Raw genomic sequence first — 26800 nt, 5'->3', positions numbered from 1 at the left:
TATATATATATATATATATATATATAGGGGCATCAAGCTGGTGTATTTCATGGTCAAGTTTCATTCTGCATGTGCTTTAGCAGCTTGAATTTGTAGACACAAAATGGATGCTCTTTACTAGTTGAAAATGTATGACTCATTACAAAAAAGAGAAACAGATAATAATGACTATGGACTGTTGAACAAGTATATTGTATTAGGTCAGAATGGGCAAAGAAAATTGCTTGTGAAACTTTAAAAGTTGTATAATCAATTAGCAGTTGAATAACCATTCAGGGGCGACATGGTTGCACAGTATGTTGTGTTGTTGCCTCACAGCAAGAAGGTCGCTGGTTCGAGCCTAGGCTGGGTCAGTTGGCATTTCTGTGTGGAGTTTACATGTTCTCCCCTTGTGGGTTTCCTCCGGGTGCTCAGATTTCCCCCACAAGTCCAAAGACATGTGGTACAGGTGAATTGGGAAGGCTAAATTGACCGTAGTGTGTGTGATTGTGTGTAGGTGTTTCCCAGTGTTTCCCAGTGATGGGCTGCGGCTGCAAGAGCATTTGCTGCATAAAAACGTGCTGGATAAGTTGGCAGTTCATTCCACTGTGGTGACCCCAGAATAATAAAGGGACTAAATAAGAAAATTAATGAATGAATAACCATTTGATAAAAAAGAAAGTTGACGTAACACACACTGTAAAAAAAATCTGTAATTTAAAATTTACTGTAAAATAACAGAGGTTGAATTACAGATATTTAAATTTAGGGAAATTTCTATAATTTAATGGCCGTTATTTTACGTTTTTTTTTTCCCCCGCACCCCAGCTACTGGAAATAAACCGTAAAATTTCAGATTTTTTTACAGTGCAGTGTTAAACGTATTTGTCCTAAAATTTTTGGAATATTGCAGGAATCATAATTAAAATTTGTGCTGCTGCTGCTGAGAAAGTAACACACATGAACCTCAATAAAAAAGATCTGTATGTAGGAGTAGCCAGTGATGGAGCTAGAATTTTAGGTGGCCAGGGATTGGCCGCTGCTATTTCAGGGGGTCCACACAAACACACTGTAGTGTAGACTATACTCACACACAGAGAAAAAAAATCAATTAAAGAATTAGTGTCAGTTAAAGACACTAAATATTTTTCCAGAAAGCTAAAGAACCAAAGAGCTTGCAAACAATGTCTGTTACGTTGCATCCCCATATTGGCAAAATACTAAAACTTATATATATTTTTTCTTTACTTTATCTATGATAAATGGCTTTTAATACAGTCTACATTGTCTACAAAGCACCTTATAAGTAAAGATGAAATATGTGGTTTGAACTTGGATTAATAAAATGATATATTAATGCCAAATCCATTATACAATTTGTTCAAAGGTCCTATTTGCAGGCAAGCAGAGCCCACAGTTTGAATTCAATGTAAGAATAACAACGTTTACCATGAACAATTTCTCCCATTAAATGGTTGAATGTGGAAAACTGAGCAAGATAATTTAAGACTACATTACACTTTCAATACTAGACTACTTAGTTTGCTTAAGAAAAAAAAAAGTTTGAACCATTCTAAGCAAGCAGTATCAGAAAGTGAACTGCACATAACACATTAACAAGACACAAATACATTAACAACACACACGCACACACACACACACATACACACACACACACACACACACACACACACACACACACACACACACACACACACACACACACACACACAAGCACACACACATTCACATACACACACAAAAACAAGTAGTTAAGTGAGAAAACAGTTAAACAGACCAACTGCAGCGAGGCTATAAAACAAGCCTCCACCGTTTCTCCTCTTTACTTTCGTGGACAAGGAAACAGTGTTGTATGAACTCCCATCAAAGACATGCATTAGCCTAATATTTAATTTTATTTGTTAAGCGCAAAGATTTCCACATATCCAAACACAAATTATATTCTTACTGTGAGTTCACACCGAAAGCGGTGAGAGCATCGAAGGTTGCTCTGGCCGCCCTGGTGACAATGCTGTCTGCCTTCAGCTCAGGCGGCAAGAGTGTCATAATTCGCTACATTGATCTGGTATTTAAAGGGGCCATTGCAGCATATCAGTTACATTCCTGCATAAAACATGTTTTCTAGCGTGAAAATGTTGCACACTTCTTATCAAATTCATTTAACAACGGAAGTTGTACGAGTTGCATGGGGTATGCCTTTGCTCCACTTAATTATCCAATGTGTCTATATGTCTGAAATATCCTGAAGCAGCAGTACTGTTTTGTACTGTCGCATGAGATTCCCACTTTTTTTTATAAATATGTATATATATGTATATATATAACAATAATGCACATCAGTAACTCGCCAGTAACTTATTTAATGCATGTTCCTGTAAGACAACATTGTAAATAACAAAAAATCCGGCGACCACAATAATCAAACCTTTGGGAACAACTGTGGTCGGAACCAAAGTTCACAGGTCTGTGTTCCCTGAACTCCTCTTAAGCGGTGGAATTCTTCATTCTGATTGCTTGCCGCCGAACTGCGTCAAAGCTCATTACCATAAAGTTGACTTGATTTCAACTCTCCTCGACGCCCACACCGGTAAAGACGCACCGCGCTGCTCCTCGCCACTCATCGCCGCTGGCTCTCATTGAAAATGAATGACTTCCGTCTACTTTGACACTCTTGCCGCTTTCGGTGTGAACCTATGGTTATGCCCCATATGGTCCAAAACCCGACAGGAGGACAAATCTAAGCTTGTTTTTATTAAAACAAATAAATATGCCTAAAATAAATTATTTCTCAGTCTATTTTATTTCCTCAAAATAGCAATGCGCCAACTATGCACCATAACACACTCATGAGTCAACAAAGCTGCGCAAATGGATTTGCTATTTAAACAACGTGGTGCAAAATGAGAAAATTAGGGTTGCATTGGTCTGAAAATAGCAGCAAATCACGCCAAATACGTCTTGCGGCTTTTTGTGCCGGGTATATGATAGGGCCTTTAGTGTATATATATATATCTGTGTGTGAAAATAAACATTATATGTAAATTTAGCAAATTATAAAACAGGATTTCAAAAAACAGAATTTAATTGCTTAGGTTCTATTCTTATTATTTGACTTTTTATTCTTATTCTATTATTTTTCTTATTTTGTTGCCACTAATATTTTATACATATATTTGGCCAGATTGTACATTTGTTCAGTGCATTTATATCACCCCATTTTAAAAGTAGTACTTTCCCTATTCCAGTTCAATATCAGCCTGGGCTCTTGGGTATTCCTTAAGATTCAGAAAGTGAAAGGCTTTGCCTCTATTAGCCATTATAATGGCTTTCCAGCTGAGGCTATGAACAGCCCCAGTGTGATGCTAAAAAAGCTTCTCTGTGCCCCTGCTCCCTCTCTCTGCCCACACACGGACCACGAAGCCCTGGGGGGAGTTGTGAAAAGAGGGAAAGGATGCAGACAAAACAGAAGGATGAAGTCATTTAGTGACAGAAAGGCAGTTTGGAGGGTTTTTGTGATCTTACTTTAAGAGGAGTTGACCCTCAGAGACTAAATGATTGACATGTTATGGATCCTATCTGGAAGAGTGGCATGAGATTGACCCTCTCTTTTCATTTCTTGTGTGCTTTCTTGCAGATGTCCAGTGTGACCCCTGAGTGCTGCCTGGACATAATCAATAAGTTTGAAGTCTCTGAGGAGAACAAGCAGAATGGAGTTCTTGGAATCGAAGGTGAGGATTGTGTTTTGCCAGACTTCTATTTTCTTTCCCTGTTTTCCTAATTTTATCTTGGACTATTTGTTATAATGTCATAATAACTACAATTAATTAACTACTGTTACATTATTACTACTCAATAAAGAATTCATGTGTATAATAATAATAAAAATAATATCCCAGTCAGGCATGATGCTATGACCAACCTCAAGCATTGTCACTGCAAAAACCAGTATATGAACCATCCATTGTTACTGTACGATGCTATCAAATGGGGAAAACCGCTGACTTTTGACAAAGTTGAATGAAAGGACTAACTGTGATCGTGGAGCACCTCAGAACTTCTGTCTCAGATTGACAGTCTGAATTGTTCATAAACTGCTGCGCTGAGTATGTTTCAAAAGTGGTGCAAAGATGGATAAGCTACAGTGCAACAAATCAACAGCAGTTACAACAGTGGTGACCGGGGCAATGTGTCACAATACATCTGGTCACACTTTATTTTGATGGTTCGTTTGTTGAATTTAAGTCACATTGTATCTACATGCCAACTAATTCTCATTAGATTATAAGTAGACTGTTAGTTTAGGGTTAGGGTCAGGGTAAGTTGACATGTACTTTCAAAGTTTCTTATAGTCAGTTTAATGTTTGTTGAAGGAGCATTATCAACAGATGTTAAGCAGACAGTCTACTAATACTCAGTTGAATCATCCAAATAAAGTGCTACCTCCAAGTCTTTTGTGTTAAAGCCTGTGTAGCTCATGACCCAGCCTGTTTCTCATGGTACATCATTGCCAACAATGCATGAAATAGGCCTAAGATCATCAATTAAACCACTGATGATTCTGAGTGACAAACCAAGATTCCTGGTGCATTATGTCAATGGTTGAGTGCAGATTCGTCGATAACGGAGGGCGTGACAACCATTCATGACAACAAGATACTGCAAAATACCAGACTGACAGAAACTTTAAGGATGGTTCAAACGATATGCTAATTCATTTTTGTTTATGCCTTGACCTCTTAATCCCCCCACCCCCTCACCCTCTGTATGTAGGAACTGTAGGTCCTGATGTTGACATTGTGGTATCATATATCACACAAGATCTATTACCACATCAATAAATCAATGCCTCCTTTTATAACTCCTGTTTTGTGGCATAGATTCTCCTGGTTATTAGGTGAGTGGTCATACTGTTATGCCGGATCAGTGTATATAGTTACCATACATCTAAGGTCAAAAAATATTGTCAAACCATACAAATATGCACTTCTACATGTTTGTTATGCAGCTATTATTCTACTCTGATTTCGGGAATAACTTACATCTATGGTTGGGTTAGAGGTAGGGAATAGGTATAAATTATATTTTCCAACTAAAATGATTTTCAGGATCAAGATAGATGTTAATCCAGGATAAGATCATACTTTGCAAAATCATGACATGTAAGGTGCCTATTAGCATTGCGGTTCTGTTTGTTAAAATATTAAATATAAACCGATACTTTCCTTAGAAAACACCACTAACTAAATAAATAAAAAGCTTTAACTTATTGATGCTAGCCAATTTAATTTTGCATCCTGTAATTAAGAGTCTGAAATGGCATTTTTGTTTTTAACGGGGGTCACAGTGCTATTCACATGTGCAAAGCACATGTTTAGCCTAAGGCTAAACTTGCAGGATGTAAGCATGATTGTTTAGGTAGAAAATAACAATACATCGGCGCAATAGTCTAGTGGTTAGCGCTGACAGTGGCACGTCAGGGCGTCCTAAGTTCGAATCCTGGCTCGAGGACATTTCCCAACCCTACCTCCCTCTCTCTCTCCCACTTTGCTTCCTATCTCGATACCTTCCTATCTAATAAAGGCAAAAAGGCCAAAAATAAATCTTTAAAAAAAAGAAAATAACAATGCCGAGCGCAAAATTATGGACATCTGTGTTTAGGTTGTGCTTTAGATTTTTAGCTTCATCAATACTATATTGCTTTGCACAATTATAAGGTCTCAACTACTCCACGCAAAGTGTTCCCCAGTGCTCTGTACTCAGCCCATTACTGTTTATTATTTAGGTCGTGCCTCTTGGACATTGGATGCTCTTCCAGACTCTCGGAAGGTATAGAAACTAAAAATGTAAAACAGGAAATATGTTGGGACCATTGTTTTTGTTTACATCCCTCAAAATGCTCTATAGTCCCATTTTTTAAGTCTGAATTTGAGCAAGAATGAAATTTTCAACTTTATTTTTGATCCTCCAACGCTAAAAAAAATATAACTAATTTCTATATAGATAACTTCATTGTTTTGACAGCCAAAAGATGCAGAATCATTACTGCATTATTTTATTACATCATGCATCAACTACTGAAATGCCCTTTTTGCTGGATTACCAGTGCCCTAAATTCTCATCTACAACATATTAAAAATGCGAAGCTAATCTGTGCTGATTGGACCGATGACAGTCTGTTGTGATTGATCGACACTGACGAGACAGAGTGAAATGCCCAGCAGCAAACCAACAATTTAAAAGTAGTCAAAGTGCACACACACTTTATAGTGTAAGGCGTGGATTTTGGCTGCCAGTGCGTGAATGTAAATACAGATGATGGAATTAAAAATACAAACGACTAACTATTTTATTGAGCAAAAACTCCAAGAACTGGCGAGGAGATCTCCTAGCTTGTTACACTCTGCTCTTTTCACACACACACACACACACATTGCCCTCCTCCTCGGACGACAACGCGCACGCACACACACACACACATACACACACATAACCCTCCTCCTCGGGACAACGCACACACATAACCCTCCTCCTCGAACGAAAACACACGCGCACACACACATATTACCCTCCTCCACGGAGGTCCGTAAACAAAGCGGCACGCGTCGCGTTTTTTACTGGGCTTTACACGCGATATGAGAATACAGCGAGTTAACCTGATACAGTACACGCGGTTAGAAGTAACAAATCACAACTAAATACATTTGCAAGTTAGAGTAAACGAGGCAACAACTTTAATTGCACATACTTACACTTGAGAAATGGTGGAAGAAACTGATTCAGGTTCTGACATAGTCCATCACTACTCTTTACTGATCCTTCCTTTAACAAACGTCCGAAGAAGTCTTCTTTGTAGCATGTAGTTTCCAGAAGCACTCAAACTGCTCAAGGCTGGGCTATAATGCTGATGTTTTATCTTTAGGTAGGGACTCAATAATATCCATCTGCACTTTGCGACTTCATTTGATCGGCTTGCGTGCGTGGTTTCAAATCTCCCAGGTTTGCGTGTGCAACTACTTGGTTTCGTTATCACGTCATGGCGAAACACCTAATGACTCGTTATCAAGACGACTCGTTTAAAGCAATATGAGTCGACTTTTATAGATGAATCAACAATTTTAAACACTGTACACTTACAGATTTAAGCCTTAGCTGGATAATTCACTTCCCTTAGAGCTGTGTTACACACTACATGGAAGGGAATTTTCAAAAACCCATAATAGGGGCTCTTTAACCAAAAGGGCTAAAACAAGCCATGTGTAAGTTAACTGTCCTTACATTGGTCAGAGTATCAGGATTTATTTTGCAGAGTCCCGCTTACCTGTCAAGTGTCCTTATTTTAATTTATGGCGATGGGCAATAAGACATTATAAGTGGAAAGCTGCGCTTTAATTTGAATGGTGATGCCCACAGAAATCGTAACTAAGTATAAATCAGAGGTAAGACTCTCTCATACAGAACCCTTGGCTAGACTGCAGTTCGGTCAACATTTTCAATGGATAAACAGCTTTGTTAATAGTTCAGCATGCTTTCACTTTTGTATTTGAAATGCACATTTACTGATATAGCCGGGCTTGGATCGTTTTGTTTTTCCACTACAATCGATCCGCTCCAGAGTCCTTTCCAATCGAGGCGAGACCACCTCATTCTGGCGATTTCAGACCAATAGATTTGGCATAGATCCAAGTGTGATTGCTGGAGTCACATATGCCAAACAAACTGCGCTAGCTGGGCAAACGAGACAGGTCCTGAAACAAAAGTCTAGGTGTCAAAGCACTCTTATCAACTTAAAGCCTACTTTTTTACACAAGGCTAACTCTCATAATTGTCTTACCAGATGTTATGCTTTGTCTAAGTATTGTTCCTCACGTGTTGTTTTGAACATGCTTTGATTTTCATTCATTTGAATTAATGAAATCACAAGTTACTGTTTCATTTGAAAATGCTCATGCAGACACTCCCAATAGATGGTCCGCCTTGTGATTGGCTAAATGTTACTTTACTCAAATATATGTAACACACTTGGATTGGACTATTCAGATTTTTGTTTGCTTTGTGACACACATTATCTGTGGCTGTGATGAGACTGTGACTGCAGCTGTTACACAAACTCCTACATGTTTTTTTTCAGTGTCTCACAGTTTGAGGACATGAATAGGCTGTTTTGATTGATTTTAAAGTGTTAAAGCAGAAGTCTTCAACCCAGCCCTTTGGGACTCACTATCCTGTTGAGTTCAGCTCCAGCCCTAATTAAACCCAACTGAATCAGCTAATCAGGCTTTTCAGATCATTGGAAAATACCCAAGCAGGTGTGCTAAAGCAGGTTGAAATATACTTTGCAGGACAGCGGGCCCAGCGGAGCAGGGTTATATGTGTGTGTGTGTGTGTGTGTGTGTGTGTGTGTGTGTGTGTGTGTGTTTGTGTTTTTTAGAGCTTTATTTATTGGGTCCATGAGCACTGTTCACTAACAATAAATCACTGGTTACCCTCATTTCCCCTAAGCTAAATAAGACACAGGGACTTGTGGTTGAGGTTGGCTTCCTGCTAGAGAAAATCTGATGGAACTGATTCATCTTTTATAGCTTGAGATTTTTGCTAAATGACAGAAAAATGCCAGAGTGGGCTATAGTAGCTACAATATGCTTTATCTTACCTGTTGATTGTAACAAAATACAATGAACTTGTGTTTGTTAACCACCAGTGTTTTTTTTTTTAACCACGTAAACTGATGTAAAAGCACACATCTTGTCTGAGCTTTTCCCCCGGAGAAACGTCAGTCTATAGTGATCAATGATTGGCTACTATAGTAGTCCAGGCTTCATATTGACTGTTACACTCTTCCCTATTCAAAACTAAACGAGTGACAAGTCTTGTGTATTCTATAGTCTTTGAAATTAATAATCAGAAATTGAGTTTTATTAATGTTAGGAAATGCACTAAATGCCTTCATAGTAGATGATCTGTACTTAATATTCTACTGATTTTTGGCATAAAAGAAAAATAACTTAGATCCATAAAATGTATTTTTTGCTATTTTCAAAAACATACCCATACAGTGTAAGACTGCTTTTGTAGTCCAGGGTCACATATTTTGACTACACATATTTTTGTTTACTCTCTTTGTATGTGTACATATTGAGAAATTAGTGCTGAAGTGCTCAATTAAGTTTCCTTTGATTACTTATATACTAATTTACTTATGTATGTTAATTTCTGCTGGACAAGGACAATCTGCTAGTAGAGATAGGGTTTTGCATGTAAGCGTGTTTCACTACCTCCATGACTGAGTGTGTGATGCATTTCCCAGTGATTTGTTTTCCATTAGGGGCTTGTCAAGCTGCAACGAATTTATTTGGCATACAACTGCTGCACGCCATTTGCACACAGCCTTATTTTTAGTCTAAAACTCCATTTTAGATGAGAGCAAGAGGGTAAAGCTTTTAAAAAGTCACTGTCTTTCATTTAGATTTTTTTTATTGAGTCCATTGTTTAAAGGTGCTTTAGGTGATTGTCTTCAGAAACATTTTTGGTAGTGCTCTTCACAGTCCAATAGTAATGATTAAAGTAAATGATCTAAATGTATTTAAATGTATTTCTGGGTAAGGCATAAAAGTAAAAAATGTTTATTCAATTAAATATTGTCGGGTCGACATCTCCCATAATTCTGGTAAGTAGTTTAAACCGTTCTGTCAACAAATGCAGATTTGGGCTTTTGCGCATCTCTGTTCATGGAGATCCGCCATTCCCCTGCCTGCATGAGCGCCGCACATTCACGACACGTGCACACGAAACAATCACAGATGCGGTGAAAACAAATTCTGAATTGAAACTTTTGAAAATCCTAAATCAATATTGGAGTTACTTTTCCACACTTGAGGAAGGACGACGCCATAGCTGAAGTATTACTGTTAGACAGGTAATGTTCTGTTTTAAAACTATTTTAGTCAGGCTAAGCTTATGTTAGATTGTGTTATGTATGAATGGGTTATAGTCACAGTAGTGTTGTTCAGCCACTGAAATCTCCAGGTGAAAGATTGATGTGACTATTTTCAGTTTTATAAGGGACCTTTGACAGCATCGATAATGTAGATTTTTATTTAATTTAACAACAAAACATCAGTAAATAGCAGAATTCCACCTAACCTGCTTTATTAAGGTGAAGTTGCTTTTATATTGACATTGGTTAATTTTTGAACAATGACAGACTTACTATAGTGTATACCATGCTTCTCTGAATATTCGCTCTGAAATAGCATGTAAGTATAGCTTAGCAATAAATTTAACAATAAGGGCTCTATTTTGACGGTCCATGCGCAAAGTGCAAAGAGCAGGACACAAAGGCATTCAGGGCGTGTCAGAATCCACTTTTGCTAATACAAGGACGGAAAAATCCTCTTTGCGCCGTGGTGCATGGTCTAAAAGGGTTGAGCTTATTTTCTTAATGAGTTATAGGTGTGTTTTGCGAATAAACCAATCAGAGTCTTATCTCCCATTCCCTTTAAGAGCCAGTTGCATCGCGCCATAATGCATTTGCTATTTATATGATGACTTTGTAAGCGGAAAAAATGAGCGTTTCACTAGCAAGAAAAAGAGTTAAACAAAGCATCTGCAGCGCGAGAATGAGAGATAAGGCCTCTCATTATCTACTTTCACTTTCGCTCTTGTGGATAGGAAAACCTTGTAGGCCCAGATATCAATTAGCCTATAAAAAATTAATTGAGTTTATTAAGCGCAAAGATTGGTTTCAAAACGATTTCTAAATTTAGCTCTAATTTCCAGCAAACGAATAAATGAACAGTAATAACAAAGCCTTTTCAAAAAACTGAGTTTTATCCAAAACACATCCTGTGCCCCATATGGTCAAAAACCTGACAGGTGGACAAATCTAAGCTTGTTTTTAATAAAACAAATATAAATATGGATATAATAAATAACACTGCTAATAATGATAACATTATACAAAAGCAAATTGTCATGAATAAACTAAAAAAATCCTCCTGTGCGTGTGTGTGTGTGTATATACTAAAAATTTAATTATTTTTCATGGGTAAAGACATTTGCTTATTGCTCTACATCATGTGTGTATTAAGCAGTGTGTAAGCAAGGTGCACAACTAACCTGCTCTGCGCTGGACAAGAGACCGGCTTTGTTCTGGTCTATTGAAAAATCTATTATAGTTTCTCAAAATAGCAACGCGCCAGCAGTGCGCCTCAGAACGCCTTCCTTTTTAGACCAGAACGCCTATGGGCACACATATGAGCGCAAATGCATTTGCTATTTAAACAGCTAGTGCAAAACGTCAAAACGACTCTTGCGCCAAACTAAAACTAGCAAACAACAATTGCGCCGCGCCTTGTGCCACATTGCGCCGGGTGTATGAAAGGGCCCTAACTGTTACATATCTAACTGTCGACTGACATGAACTAGTGGGTCGTCTGGAGTTCTGACAGCGATTTCAGGAGGCGTGGCTTTGTAATCACAGTCCCTCCCCGCCGTCCAAAGATAAAATGCTAAACGGTTAGCATTTTGTCAATCACCTACTGCACTTTTAATGATTTTGCAATGCAAGCAATACGTCTTTAATTGTTTGACTGAATTTTAAGCTTTGAAAAAGACATTTTAAGAACTACTTTTAGAAAAATTGTTATGCTTTCTTGTATGTAATGTACAGCTCAACCTTTTCAGGTACCCCTTGACCACAAAACCAGTCATACTTGTCACTTTCTTTTTTTTAAATTGAGATTTATGTAGAATCTAAAAGTTGAATAAATGTATACTTTGTTAGGATAATATTTGGTCAAGACACAACTATGTGAAAATCTGAAATCTTCAAAAAACTAAATACTGAAAAAAATTACTTTTAAAGTGGTCAAAATTAAAGGGCCATGAAACCCTCCTTTTTCGGTTCAAGTGTACCTAAAAAAGGCATTTTTTTAAAAAAGGCTTTATGATGGGCGTGGATTGCTGTAAGCGGAGGGAGGAGTGAGTGTGGCCACAGAGCAGGGGAAAAAAGGGGGGCAAAAAACTGTTGTCAGTTTGTTTAAAAAAGGAGACACAAACCCTGAGGAGTCCAATTATTTTATAGTTTACAAAGTTAAAATACAAAGAAATAAAGTAAATTATTTAATGCCCTGCTAAATATGTTATTCATAGTTTCATATACACATAACCACAATTTGTTATCATTATAAAGATAATCATGTTTATAAAAAAAACACTAGAAATGTGGTGGACTTCTCTCTGAATGCAGACACAATGGATAGCAGTGCAGCAAATCTCTTGCCCTATCTATCTCAATCATTAGCCCTGCCGGTAATCTGGAGAATTTTAAACATAGGCAAACACAGCAGCATGGATATAGACAATGTGTCTGAATGGTAACGAAGTCAACTGATAAAAAACAAAGTCCGCCTTTCTCCATTTCTCGTACAGCTTTCTTGACAAAAATGCTTGCTGCAAACCAACAGCTTTGCTGTATCGGCCCTGACAGCATCACGGGGAAAAACATGCAACAAACCCTATGAATCATGGAAACATAAACATACAGTATGTCCCTTTGTAAATGGCTAAATATTGAGTGCAATGTGCGGATGCGGTCTCAACCAGTCATTGGGTCTCAGCACTTGGCAGGTCTGCCTTGCCTTCGGAAAGCACGTGCTCTCATGAATAATTAAGAGACAGGGTCTTCTCATAGGATAAGAAAACACACTTTGATTGATAATGAGAAATCGGCAACTCATCACTCCACTAGCAGATTTGCAATACATCACCGATTTTGATCCTGCCCCAAAAAATATTTTAAACCCGGAAGATGAAATTAACTGACAAAAGCTCAAAATGATCCAGTTTTCCTCACATTTAAATCTGACAGTTGCTAACATTGTCTTAAATGATGCTCAACACACACAAATCTGTTACTTTTTTTTTTTCAAAGTACTTGAGGGTTTCTTGAACCTTTAAGTTGTTAGCAATACACTATTATACTAATTAAAATTGAGTTTTTATATATTTATGAAAGTGACTTAACAAAATATCATATATTTAACAAAACAACGTGATCTTTCTTAATATTCTAAGGATTCCTGGCATACAAGTAAAATCATTAATTCTGACCTGTACAATGTAGTTTTAGCTATTGCCAAAAAGATAACTGTGACTTAAGATAATAAGGTTTTGTGTTCCAGGGTCACAAATAGCAAACAGCTAGAACTGTAGCAGCAATCTACCTCTATTCTGCTATCTGTTAGATGAACTGAAAATCTCTTACAAAAAATATATATAGTTATTTGACTTCTTATAATTTTCTCATTTATCCTTGCAAAAGAAGCTTTTATACAGTCTGCATTGTATATAGCACTTTAGAAATAAAGGTGAATTGACTTGGCAGCTGTTTTCTGTTTTCTTTCCTTCACCTAGGCTTCACCAACTACATGCGGAGCCCAGCCTGTGATGTATTTAACCCTCAACACCACGAGATCAATCAGGACATGGATCAGCCTATTTGTAACTATTTCATAGCTTCCTCTCATAACACTTACCTGACTGGAGACCAGCTGTTGTCTCACTCCAAGACAGACATGTATGCATGGGTCCTGCAGGCTGGCTGTCGCTGTGTGGAGGGTAAGAAAACACTTTATAAATATATAAATCTCTCAAATACCTGAAAATAAGTTACTCCTTGTTCTGATTGTGACTTGATTTGGTTTACAGTGGATTGTTGGGACGGTCCGGATGGGGAGCCTATGGTCCAACACGGTTACACTCTGACTTCGAAGATCACCTTTAAATCTGTCATTGAGACCATCAACAAATACGCCTTTGTAAACAACGAGTATGTACTTCCAGATTGTTCCTTCTATTATTTAGGATAGTCACTTGTGATCAGAAATTAGTTGATGTAGTATCTTTAAAAGCAACCGCTGATGGGGAAAGTTCATTCCAAAGAAAAACCTCGAAAACAATACAGTATTGAGAGATACACACTCTGTTACATTAAAGCCCTAAAAAGGTACTTCATTTTACTACATGTGAGTCATCATGTTGACAAAAGGTCAGTGTGTGAACGGCCTCATAAAACTTTAAGCAGGTGCTCCATCAAGTTAAAAACATACGCAAACATAAATCAGCACACTGACACTATCAATTTACCTTCATGGTCTTCATCGTGTCACACAGGCAAAACAAGAAATCCTTAAATATATCTTTAACCACATCATGGACCTGATGAGCACAATAAAGTTAAAATGTTGTCTTGATAAATTATCTTTTTAGAGTAATAGTGGCAGTGTGCCGATTTATGTCTGCTTATATCTTCATCATGTGACACACTACATCACTGGTATCTGTCATTTATTTTGTTAAGCCCGGACAAAGATCTATAGCGGCAGTGGAAACCAGCTATGTTGCCACCTAGCGTTGGCCACATCTAGTTCCATCTGAACCAAAAAGCTGTGTGCGAACATGCCAAACGTTTGACAGCTGACTGAAAATAGAATGTACACCTGCATGAGACGATGTATCTGTCACGTTATGGTAATTATACAAAGTCAAATGAATCCAAGTGCAAGTGAAAATTTATCAACAATAAAGAGTTCAACAATAATGCTAGAGAAGATAGTCGTAAAATCAGGAATCATAACAAGACATCAAGGAAGCCAGCCCAAGCAGATCCAGTCAAGACACAGAGAGATCATAAAACAGTGTAACGAACTGACAATGAAGTCCTGTCTTGTTCTTAAATAGGTGAGCTATTTTGTAAACAAAACACATAACAGAGCACATGGAATGCCGTTCTACATGCAGAATTGAGCAAACTCCCGCAAACATGAACCCAATGAAAAGCTATATCTTAAACACATCAAACAAACTCGCCTGACCTACCTTTACAGACAGCCTGATACTGCCAAATAGACGCCCAGCGGGTTGGCGTTTCCCATCGTTTAAAGATTATTGGTTAATTAATGGTTAAGTAATAGCAGTATAGCAGACATACCTGCAAAACAAAAATAAATGCTAAATATATTCCTAAAATAGCCATCAATAATGGCTAACACTAGAGCAGTAATCGTAGCCAATACATTTTAGAGAACACGAAATTTAGCAATTCTTAAAACCTCAGTTAAATGAGTAACTTAAAACAAAACAAACAAACAAACAAAAAAGAACAAAAAAAGTCTTTACAATTATTGAAAATAATTAAACAAATACATAGAATTAAATGTGTGTGTGTGTGTGTATATATATATATATATATACACAGTTTTTTTTTAAGATTTATTTTTGGCCTTTTTAGGGCAGTGTTGAGACAGGAAGCAAGGTGTTTGTCGGCGCACTAACCACTAGGCTATTGCGCTGACTATATATACACAGTTGAATTCAGAATTAGCCGCCCCTCTGTTTATTTTTTCCCCAATTTCTGTTTAACAGAGAGCAGATTTCTTCAACACATTTCTAAACATAATAGTTTTAATAACTCATTTCTAATAACTGATTTATTTTATCTTTGTCATGATGACAATAAAAAATATTTTACTATATGTTTTTCAGAATACTTCTATACAACTTAAAGTGACATTTAAAGGCTTAAGGTTAATTAGGTTAACTAGGCAGGTTATGATATAACGATGGTTTGTTCTGTAGACTATCGAAAAAAATTGCTTAAAGGGGCTTACTGTCTCATACTGTGAAAATTTTCTTGCTCTGTTAAACATCATTTGGAAAATATTTAAAAAAGCGGGGCTAATAATTCTGACTTCAACTGTATAGAATCAGTGCTTTATGGTGACTCAGTTGGCATTTCTGTGTGGAGCTTGCATGTTCTCCCCGTGTTTGTGTGTTGTTTGCGTGACATGTGCTACAGGTGGATTGGACGAACTTAATTGGTCGTAGTGTATGAGTATGAATGCAAGAGTATATTGGGTTGTGGCTGAAAGAGCATGCGCTGTGTAAAACATATGCTTGAATAGTTGGCGGTTCATTGTGCTGTGGCGATTGCAAATAAATAAGGGACTAAGCCAAAGGAAAATTAATGAATCTGTGCTTTAAGCATAGTTAATGAAGGTTAAACCTGATTTGTTTCTTATTAAAGCTAGAAATGACCTCCAGTCGGATGGGGTTTGATTACTTAAGATAAGCAGAGCAGGAATATAGCCTGCTGTCCCCCACGAATACAATTAAGTGTTCCACATGCATTTTTATTCTCAATTCTTTATTTTCATTATTTAATTTTAAGTGAATTATCACTAAGTGCAATCACTGAATGTTGTTCTAAGTGCAATATTTTTGCTTGTATTTGACCATTGAGGTAAGGGGTGTCCACACTCGGTTCTGGAGGGCCAGTGTCCTGCTGAGTTTAGCTCCAACTTGCCTCAACACACCTGCAAGGGTGTTTCTAGAAAGCCTAGTAAAGACTTAATTAACTAGCCCAGGTTTGTCTGATTGGTGTTGGAACTAAACTTTGCAGGACACCGGCCCTCCAGAACCGAGTTTGAAAACCACTGGTTTAGGTACACACCTTAATCTAAAAGATAACTTTACGTGTCTGTGTTCTGCTCCGTCTCTTCAGCTGAACTCATATTTGTATTTCATGCTTCTAAAAACATGAATACATCTAATACACAACGTACATTTCAGGAGTGATTTAAATACCCTGTCAATCCCATAAATTGTTATTCATTGTGTGCATGGAACCTGACACACTTCCCAAAACTACAATGATTGACACACAATTAACCATAGTAACGTACAGCTAAGAAAGGCATCTTGTGTGTTATTACTCTCTGCTACTTTTATCAAATTTAATATTACAGCACCAAACCTCTTTAATGTTCTGCAGTTTAAACTAAATCATGGACAGCAGTCTCTAATATGGCATGTTAAATAGTCAACGGCTAGAATTTTTGTGTTGCCATGTCTACCAATTAAATGCACATCTGTGCTTGTTTTGGCTAGGCTTATTAATTGCTAACATTTATGGAGTTTGTGCAAATGTAGGTTGAAATGTTTTGGTATTATTTTCAATATAAATCTTTTTATGAATCTATTTTGATTTTATATGGGCTTGTTCTTGCACCTCGTTCTGATTTACAGTTCAGTATTTGTGTACTGCAGTAATCTTAACCTTAATATAGAGCACAATTAAAACAACTTACAGTTGACCAATGTGCTCTACAATGTTTTAAAACAAATGTATAAAATAAAAATATAGATCCTATAAACAACAGACAACAAATGACTAGGGTTGGGTATCGTTTTTTTTTTTTTTTTTTTTTTTGATACGGGTGCTAAATCGATACTTTTAAAACGGTGCCTGAACCGATACCTTTTTGCCACAAATTTAATCGACAAAAAAAAAATTATATATATATATATATATATATATATAAAAATATATATATAAATATATATATATATATATATATATATATATATATATATATAAATATATATATATATATATATATATATATAATCACTATCATTATAATTGAACCATATAAATATATATTTATGATAAGTTTAAAGTAAACATCAATTCATATTTTATTTATTTGAATTGCATTAATATATTTCTTTTGATCAATTGTTTATTAGCATAAATGCAAGATTTGCATTATGCTATAAACATTACATTAGCTTACTACTAACTTGTGGAAAGGCTGTCATCAAAATCAGGAGCACCGTATTTCTGGGTTTGGGGCTTGTGACTACTTTTAAATGGACATCAGTGATCTAATGATTTGCTTTAATATGAATAAGACAATAACATGATTCAGGTGTTTACATGAGCTGCTTTTTAAATGTTACATTCATGATTCCCAGCTACATGTTATAGCACATAGATCAGTAACATTATTGTCACCAGCCTGTAAATGTTTTCTCCACAGTTTGTGTCTGTGGTCCTTTAAGATGTTAAAAAATCACTCTTAACGTGGTAGACTCCTGATCAGAGTAGTGTCTTAATCATTTTAAAATCAGAGTATTGGTGTCCATATAAACGTACTCAGATAATGTGTCAGATGATGTCACAAGCTGTCAGAGATGGTCCATTCCTCACCTTTAAGGTGATTCCATGAGCCCTTACATTTTATAAGTTTGACGTGTTTCTCTCTTACTTGCAACTTTTGTAAAACATCTGCTGCATGTTGGTGTGTCAGAATCCTTGCTTAAATTGGTAAAACCATGACTTGATGATGGAATTCATCTGCCAATCAAATTAAAGTGCACTGTCCTAAATGTTGAACATATAATTTCACAGAGGAAGGTAAAATGCCCAAATTTACATGGGAGATGTTTGTAATTTCCTTTCAACCTAAATAGAGTAATTTTACAGTACTCATATAGAATTTTTTTTAACTCAAAACGGTTTGAGTTGCCTTAACTTATTGGATTTTACAGTACTCAGTTGGTTTGAGTTCTCTTCATTTATTGGGATTTACTGTGCCTAAATTTCTTCGTTTACTCAAATGAATTAAGTTCACGGTACTCATTATGATTTTTTTTTAGCTTAAATGTTTTGTTGCAATCAGTTGCCTCAAATGGTTTGAGTTAACTTATTGAGTTTTACAGTATAGGAATTATCATATTAAATTATCAACTTGTATTGTCAGAAAATGATTAAATGTAGTATAAATGTAACATTTAATATAATATGAAAATAAGAAAATGTTTATTTGTTATGTTAAATGTTATTAAAATGCAATTATTTGTAGTTTTATTTAATTAAAAATAAAACATTTAATAATCAAGATGATGAGACCATTTGACAACATTTTATATTAATTATTTAAAAATGAAAGTACTATACCGTAAACGGTATTTTAATGTTTCATAATGTCAACTAAAAAATTTCATGTATGTTCTTTGGTTTTACACCATGTGTGATTGACTGCTATCAAAAAAAGCAGGCATGCAGCGCCTGCGTTTTCTTTTTCTTCTTGATCTGACAATTACCAGATAAGGCAACCAGTGAGGTGCATGACATAAAATTATATTTAATTTGTTGTGGAAAATTGTTTTGTTTTTCACAGTGAGGATAAGTACATAACACAAGATATCTTTCTGTACTAGGGCCTTGATGCACCTAGAAAGCTACCTGTCAGTTTCTATAATGGTGTTTTATCATTAAACAGCCACCTGTTTTAGCTAATGGCACACCATGATGTGGTAAATGAGCTTTTTAGCACATGCACATCGCATGCAAATTACACTTCCCATATTCCATGATACCTGCAGAGCCACCATTGCCATCACTACACCCCTACAGGGTATCTTTTCATTTTTCCATTTCCATTTTTTTCTGATTCTCTTGTTCTTTTCATGGAATGTTTGTGTTTTTGTGTGTGTGTGTGGAATGTCACTCAAAATGTAGTGCTTTTTAAACCTAGAGGGTTCTCCTGGTTCCCTGACAGACGTGACATTCAGGAATAGCTTGTAAATCTCCTTATGTCATTTTCAAAGAGCACAGCAATATTATTCATTGAATTATTTCTTTCTGGGATTTTTTTTTTAAATATCAGGGAGTTTTAAATTGTGATCTACATCCCTAAATGTAACCTTATAACATTATTTATCAGTAAGAATCATTTGTTAAGGAAAATAGGAACCTTATTGTAAAGTCTACACTATTCCAACAGTATTTAATGTGTTGATAACCTTTGTTCTTATTAACCAAGCATTAACATATGTTTAGTTTATGTAACATATTTTGTATTGCTGAATAAATGCATTGGTCATTGCATTTTTATTTGCACGTTTTTTTCTGAAAAAATTTATTATTAAGTATATATTAAATATGTTATAAGTTAAGAACTATTTTTATCTTCTGTGAGTATAGATAAAATATGATAATTCTAATAATAACATATATTTTTAAAAATCATCAAGCAACCCCAGGGGTCCTGACCCCCACTTTGAGAACCACTGATCTAGTCCATGAACAAATATTTTATTGTATGTATAAGTAAACATTAACTAATTAAGCTGTTCATTTAAAGTGATGCATTTTTATAAGAGTAAGTTAACATTAATAAAGTTTATGTAATGCTGAATGTTGTTAATCTTAACTAATGTATTAATTAATACAGCAACATACGTTTATCAAATATTATCATTATTATAATATTAACAGATGTGTAGTTCACTACACTAACATTTACTAAATGTTACTAAATTACACTGTAAAGGGTTACAAAAAGCAATTAAAAGAAAAGATGATCAATTCTAAAATGATTAGAAGCTTATAGGGGCAAAATATTAAAGCATATTATCTAATGTTACTATTTTGTTCTTGATTTATCAGTGCACTAAAAAGAACTCAACAAAAATATTTTTCAAGAGGAAGATTTTGCATTGTGAAATGTGTGCTGTTTTCTTACACGTCTTTGGAAACACACTTGTTTGAAACGTTAGAACATCTAGATTTTGTCAAGAATTTGAGTAGGCATTTCATATACGAAGTAAACAGACCAGCAAGACATCAGATGGCAGGGGAAGAAAGTAAAAGAGAGACACAGTCAGACATTCAGACAGGCATTCAGATGGACTGGAAGGGGGGGAAGAGAAATAGAAGACGACACTAAAGATAAGTCAAGATGAATAAAAATGGATGAAAGGTTAATGTGTGGAGAAGCTCTGGAGGCAGGGAGCATCTGCTGACTGTTCTGGCTGTTCCCTGCTTCGTGATTCCTGTCACCCTCAGTCTTTCTCTCTTCTGTCTCCTGCTGCGTCAGGTTCCCTGTGATCCTGTCCATAGAGAATCACTGCAGCATTCAGCAGCAGAAGAAGATCGCTCAGCACCTCAAGGAGATCTTCGGAGACAAGCTTGATGTGGGGGAGGCCCTGAACAAAGACCCCAAGCAGCTCCCTAGCCCCAATTTGCTGAAGGGCAAGATACTCTTGAAGGTATGATAGGAACTGAAGGCACCTTGTAAGCATGTTCAAGCTTTAGTTTCCTCACTTATCTTTCTTTTATGTTTAAACATCATTGTTGGGCAAGCTACTTGAAAAATGTAGTGAGCTAAGCTATTAGCAACTCTACATAAAATGTAGCTTAACTACACTAACAGCTATGCCCTGGCAAATGTAGTAAGCTAAGCTAAAAGCTGCATGGCAAAAGTAGCTTAGATACAATTTAGCAACAATTTTCATTTTTAAATCAAAGCAACTTAAATCCAAGTCAATCATATCTTAGTGATCAATAAATCTGTCAATGAAACATATGAGGCGTATTAGTTCAGGTCAGTTATTTACTGTAAATATTATGCTGTACTAAACAGAAACAAATTATAGTATATAACAGTTAAAACTAAAAAATCTAATAAAACCAGGTGTTACACAATTAAAATACTGTAGTGATTTATAGTAAAGGAAAATATTTCGGAATAAGCATTATATGAAATATATTTTATATATATATATATGTGTGTGTGTGTGTGCGAAGCAGTGGCGCAGTAGGTAGTGCTGTTGCCTCAAAGCAAGAAGGTCGCTTGCTTGTTGAACATATAATTTCACAGAGGAAGGTAAAATGCCCAAATTTACATGGGAGATGTTTGTAATTTCCTTTCAACCTAAATAAAGTAATTCAATAATTATTTACTGTCATCATGGCAAAGATAAAATAAGTCAGTTATTAGAAATAGGTTTTTAAAACTATTATGCTTAGAAATGTGCTGAAACAATCTTCCCTCCATTAAACAGAAATTGGGGAAAAAAATAAACAGGGGCGCTAATAATTCAGGGGGGCTAATAATTCTGACTTCAACTATATATATATATATATATATATATATATATATATATATATATATATATATATATATATATATATATATATATATATATATATATATATGTATATATATATATATATATATATATATATATATATATATATATATATATATATATATATATATATATGTATGTGCGAAGCAGTGGTGCAGTAGGTAGTGCTGTTGCCTCAAAGCAAGAAGGCCGCTGGTTCGATCCTCGACTCAGTTGGCATTTCTGTGTGGAGTTTGCATGTTCTCCCTGCGTTTGCGTGGGTTTCCTCTTGGTGCTCTGGTTTCCCCCACAGTCCAAAGACATGCTGTACACGTGAATTGGGTAGGCTAAACTGTCCATAGTGTATGAGTGTGTATGAATGAGTGATTGTGGATGTTTCCCAGAGATGGGTTGCAGCTGGAAGGGCATCCGTTTTGTGAAAATGTGCTGGATAAGTTGTCGGTTCATTCCGCTCTGGCGACCCCAGATTAATAAAGGGACTAAGCCCACAAGAAAATGAATATATATATATATATATATATATATATATATATATATATATATATATATATATATATATATATAATAAGACTTCAACTGTATACTATTAAATCAAACCAATACATTGTTTCCATTATGAGGCTAAATGATCTTCTTAGAGTAGATGCAATTTTGTCATTGATACTGATGTAAATTTAATCTAATGTAAAACCAGTAAGCTAATTGGCACAATTACCTAAAGCAGGGCTGTTAAATTCAGTTCCTGGAGGGCTGCAGCACTGCACAGTTTAGTTCCAACATTTAATTAGGGTTGGAACTAAACTGCAGAGCTGCGGCCCTCCAGGAACTGAGTTTGACCTATAGAATAAGTATGAATAGAAGGTATTGATACAATTCTGTTAGGGTAGACTCATTAATGCTTGGTTCTGCACATATCATACTCATGCCATTCAAATTTCAGAACTTTCTGGATCATTAAAGAAGGTATTTTGATTTCAAAAATACATCTTTTTTAAACTATGAAGTAATGTAATAGCTTTAAGGTAGCTGACCATCTTTTGCACATTTGTAATGTTCATGCCTGTTTTGTCTTCAGTATATATATTTTTTCTTTTGCCTCATAAACAAACTTTGATTTTCAACTTAAATTTTGGTATTAGTCCTGATGCAAAGCTATTGATTGACATCAGAAGATAAAGAATGCCATTTCTTGGTCTTTTTGGAACTTCTAGACATTTTTGAGAATAGCAAATGATAAGCGAATTTTTATTTTGGCTAAACTGTTACTTTAAGAGTGTAATGGTATGACAGGTGGTCAGTGAGATGAGAAGAGACTATTTCTCTGTGTAAATACGGACGTCACTGTGCCAGCAAGGAGCTTGGTATTAGTAAAACAGGTTAAGACAGATGGCAGTGCCAGCCTGCTACTCTACAGGACCCTCCCATTTGAGCAAACAGTGACGGCACACTCTCAAACCCAGCAGGGACCCTTTGTGATTGGAGCACACTTGAGCAAATCCCCCCACACTGGAACACGGGTCCCCTTTGATTACACACACACACTTAAACATGTCACAGTGTCAGCCTCCTCCACCAGATGAGAGCACTCATCTTGTATTCCTGCAAACTCTGTAGGTCAAAAGCGTGGGATTGATTTTCCTCCGTCTTGTCCTTGTTGCGACTCTTATTTCCCAATAGCTCTCATACAAATGTCTTTGAGAGAGACAGACGACGAGGAGACGAGGGTCTGTGCTTGGAGTTTTAAATGTAACCACACTTAAATGGCTTTCAATACTCTGAAATGTCTGAGAATCTGTTTATCCTCAGGCTTAGATATATATTGCAGGTATAGCAGATATGCATTAAATTCAGTTTGCAGTTTAGCAGTGTCAAATTTATTTATGGTCAAATTGATGTAAAGGTCAAGTATTTAATAGACTACAAATAGTATTTAATTAAAATAAATAAATTCAGGCAACTGTTAGTATGGCAATATTTACATAACTATCTTCAAGTCATAACTATCCTTAATGACAGCCTGTGGTCTCTGCTCCTAACCAGGGATGCATTTCTAAAAACCATCGTTAACCAATTAAGATTGCAAGTTCTGTCATTACAAACATAGTTCATTGATTTGGTGTTTTTCAAACACATCATTCCAACAAACATTTGCCTCTAGAGCTGTAGTTAGAATGTTTTTTGCAGCAGATGCCCTTCCACCCGCAATCCATCACTGGGAAACATCTATAATCACTCATTCACACACACACATTACGGTCAATTTTAGCATACCCAATTCACCTGTACCACATGTCTTTGGACTTGTGGGGGAAAACGGAGCACCCAGAGAAAACCTACAAGAACACAGGGAGAACATGTAAACTCCACAAAGAAATGCCAACTGACCCAGCTGAGGCTTGGACCAGCGACCCTCTTGCTGTGAGGCAAACGTCCTATCCACTGCACCACTGTGTTGCCCACTTTAAACATAAGTTGCACATTGTTATATTTGACCCTATTAGCAGGGAAGAAAGTCAAAAAGTGACCCAACAACATTGCTAGATTTACTCAGTTAATCTTGTTTATTTTAAATACACTCACCAGCTACCTTATTACTGTAGATACACCTGTCCAACCTCTCGTTAATGCAAATTTTTAATCAGCCAATCACATGGCAGCAACTCAATGCATTTAGGCATGTAGACAGGATGATCTGCTGCAGTTTGAATTGAGCATCAGAATGGGGAAGCAAGGTGATTTAAGTGACTTTGAATGTGGCATGGTTGTTGGTGCCAGACGGGCTGGTCTGAGTATTTCAGAAACTGCTGATCTTGGAATTTTCACACACAACCATCTCTTGAGTTTACAGAGAATGGTCCGAAAAAGAGACAATATCCAGTGAGCGACAGTTCTGTGGGAACACAAATGCCTTGTTGATACCAGAGATCCGAGGAGAATGGCTAGACTGGTTCGATCTGATAGAAAGGCAACAGTAACTCAAATAACCACCCGTTACAAACAAGGTATGCAGAGGAGCATTTTTGAATGCGCAACAACGTCGAATCCTGAGACGCATGGGCTACAGCAGCAGAGGACCACACAAGGTGCCACTCCTGTCAGCTAAGAACAGGAAACTGAGGCTATGCTTCGCACAGGCTCACCAAAACTGGACAATAGAAGATTGGAAAAACGTTGCCTGGTCTGATGGGTCTCGATTTCTGCAACAACATTTGGATGGTAGATTCAGAATTTGGTGTCAACAACATGAAAGCATGGATCCATCCTGCCTTGTATCACTGGTTCAGGCTGGTGGTGGTGTAATGGTGTGTGGGATATTTTCTTGGCACACTTTGGGCACATTAGTTCAATTAGTTCCAAGTAAGCATCTTATCAACACCAAAGCCTACCTGAGTATTATTGCTAACCATGTCCATTCCATAAAACCACAGTTTACCCATCTTCTGATGGCTACTTCTGGCAGGATAACACGCCATGTCATAAAGTGCAAATCATCCCAGTCTGGTTGCTTGAACATGACAATGAGTTTACTGCACTCACATGGCCTCCACAGTCACCAGAACTCAATCCAATAGAGCACCTTTAAAATGTGGTGGAATGGGAGATTCGCATCATGGATGTGCAGCCAACAAATCTGCACCAACTGTGTGATTCTATCATGTCAATATGGACCAAAATCTCTGAGGAATATTTCCAATACTTTGTTGAATATATGTCATGAAGGATTAAGTTCTTAAGGCAAAGGGGGGTCCAACCCGGTACTAGTAAGGTGTACCTAATATGGTGGCCTGTAAGTGTATATCTGACTACCTGACTTTGACCTTGTTAATGTTACTATATTTTGTCCTTTATCATTCCTGTCATGTTTGGGCCAAATCTTTTCCCTGTACAAATGTTTGCAACATGGGTGTGATCTTTGCTGCACTGCTGACTTTCGATAAATATTACTAAACATGCTTTTTATCATCTTCAGAATATTGCGTGATTAAGACTGTCTATGCCAGATGCTAAAAGACTTATTCCTGCCTTTATTAAATCTAGGCCTGATCACTGCAATTTTCTTTTTAAGGGATTACCTGCAAACATGATTAAGAGGGTTCAATATGTACTAAACTCATGCTTGTGTCTTCACTCATACACTATCCTATAGCCATATTACTCCAGTGCTTTCACTGGCATCCTGTTTGATCGCATATTGATTTAAAGGTACTTATTTTAACCTATAAAGTTATGCATGGGCTGGCTTCAGAGTATATCAGATATCTGGTTACAATGTCTACACCTTCTTACTCCAATTATAATCTTTTAAACCTCGTTTTAAATTTAAAACTATGACTGGGAGCTGATTTTCATATATTGCTTGTAAGTTAGGGAATTTTTTGCTTGCTCCCACCTGGGGCACTCATTCTCCTGACTGTTTTTAGAAATCTTTTAAAATATATTTTTTTATGTTTGCATTTTTTTTTAAGTCATTGATCTTATTATAATATCACTCAATGTTATGTGTTATTGTAATGCATTATTTTAAAATCCTTGCTCCTTATTGTTTCTAATGTTGCGGTCTTCATAGAAAGAGAATGTAACTACATTGTGCTTGTGGTTTTGGATGTGACCAAAAGCCATTAGTATAGATTTAATTCTAGCATCAATATGTGAAGTGCTGTGTTATCACAGACAGGTTGTAAGATGTTTAAACCGAGGTGAAACTCTATATAATGCTCAATAGTTGCTCAATATAATGACAAGCATAATGGAAGCATTTATTCCTTCTTTTTTTTTTTGTAGGGGAAGCGCCTTCCTTCGTACCTGTCGGCAGATGCTGAAGAGGGTGAGGTGTCTGATGATGACAGTGCTGATGAGATTGAAGATGATTTTAAGCTAAAAAATAGCACGGTAAGTGATATCAAGTTATATAAGAGCCTGCTAAAATAGCAGGCTACTCAATTGGTTGTTTGGTGTCACATGCAAGTGTAAATCTGATGCCACAGAAAAGCACAAAAACTGTCTGTTTACGATATTAGCT

General features: G+C 36.4%; 1 protein-coding gene across 6 annotated transcripts in view; it reads left to right on the top strand.

Annotated features, from left to right (window-relative positions):
* The window catches only part of plch1 (phospholipase C, eta 1), a 157788-nt gene that overhangs the window by 97291 nt on the left and 33697 nt on the right, over positions 1-26800 (top strand). For all 6 annotated transcript variants that reach the window (XM_087293307.1, XM_087293311.1, XM_087293310.1 and 3 more), the window contains 5 exons: positions 3635-3728; positions 13414-13617; positions 13708-13828; positions 20727-20898; positions 26563-26670. In XM_087293307.1, the coding sequence (XP_087149433.1) occupies positions 3635-3728; positions 13414-13617; positions 13708-13828; positions 20727-20898; positions 26563-26670 (699 nt within the window). The remainder of the gene's footprint in view (positions 1-3634; positions 3729-13413; positions 13618-13707; positions 13829-20726; positions 20899-26562; positions 26671-26800) is intronic.

Source organism: Danio rerio, chromosome 18 (genome assembly GCF_052040795.2).
Source record: "Danio rerio strain M-AB ecotype USA chromosome 18, GRCz13ab, whole genome shotgun sequence".
NCBI lineage: Eukaryota > Metazoa > Chordata > Actinopteri > Cypriniformes > Danionidae > Danio > Danio rerio.
The sequence above is the reverse complement of the archived record's forward strand: the minus strand, read 5'-3'. Positions and strand labels throughout refer to the sequence as shown.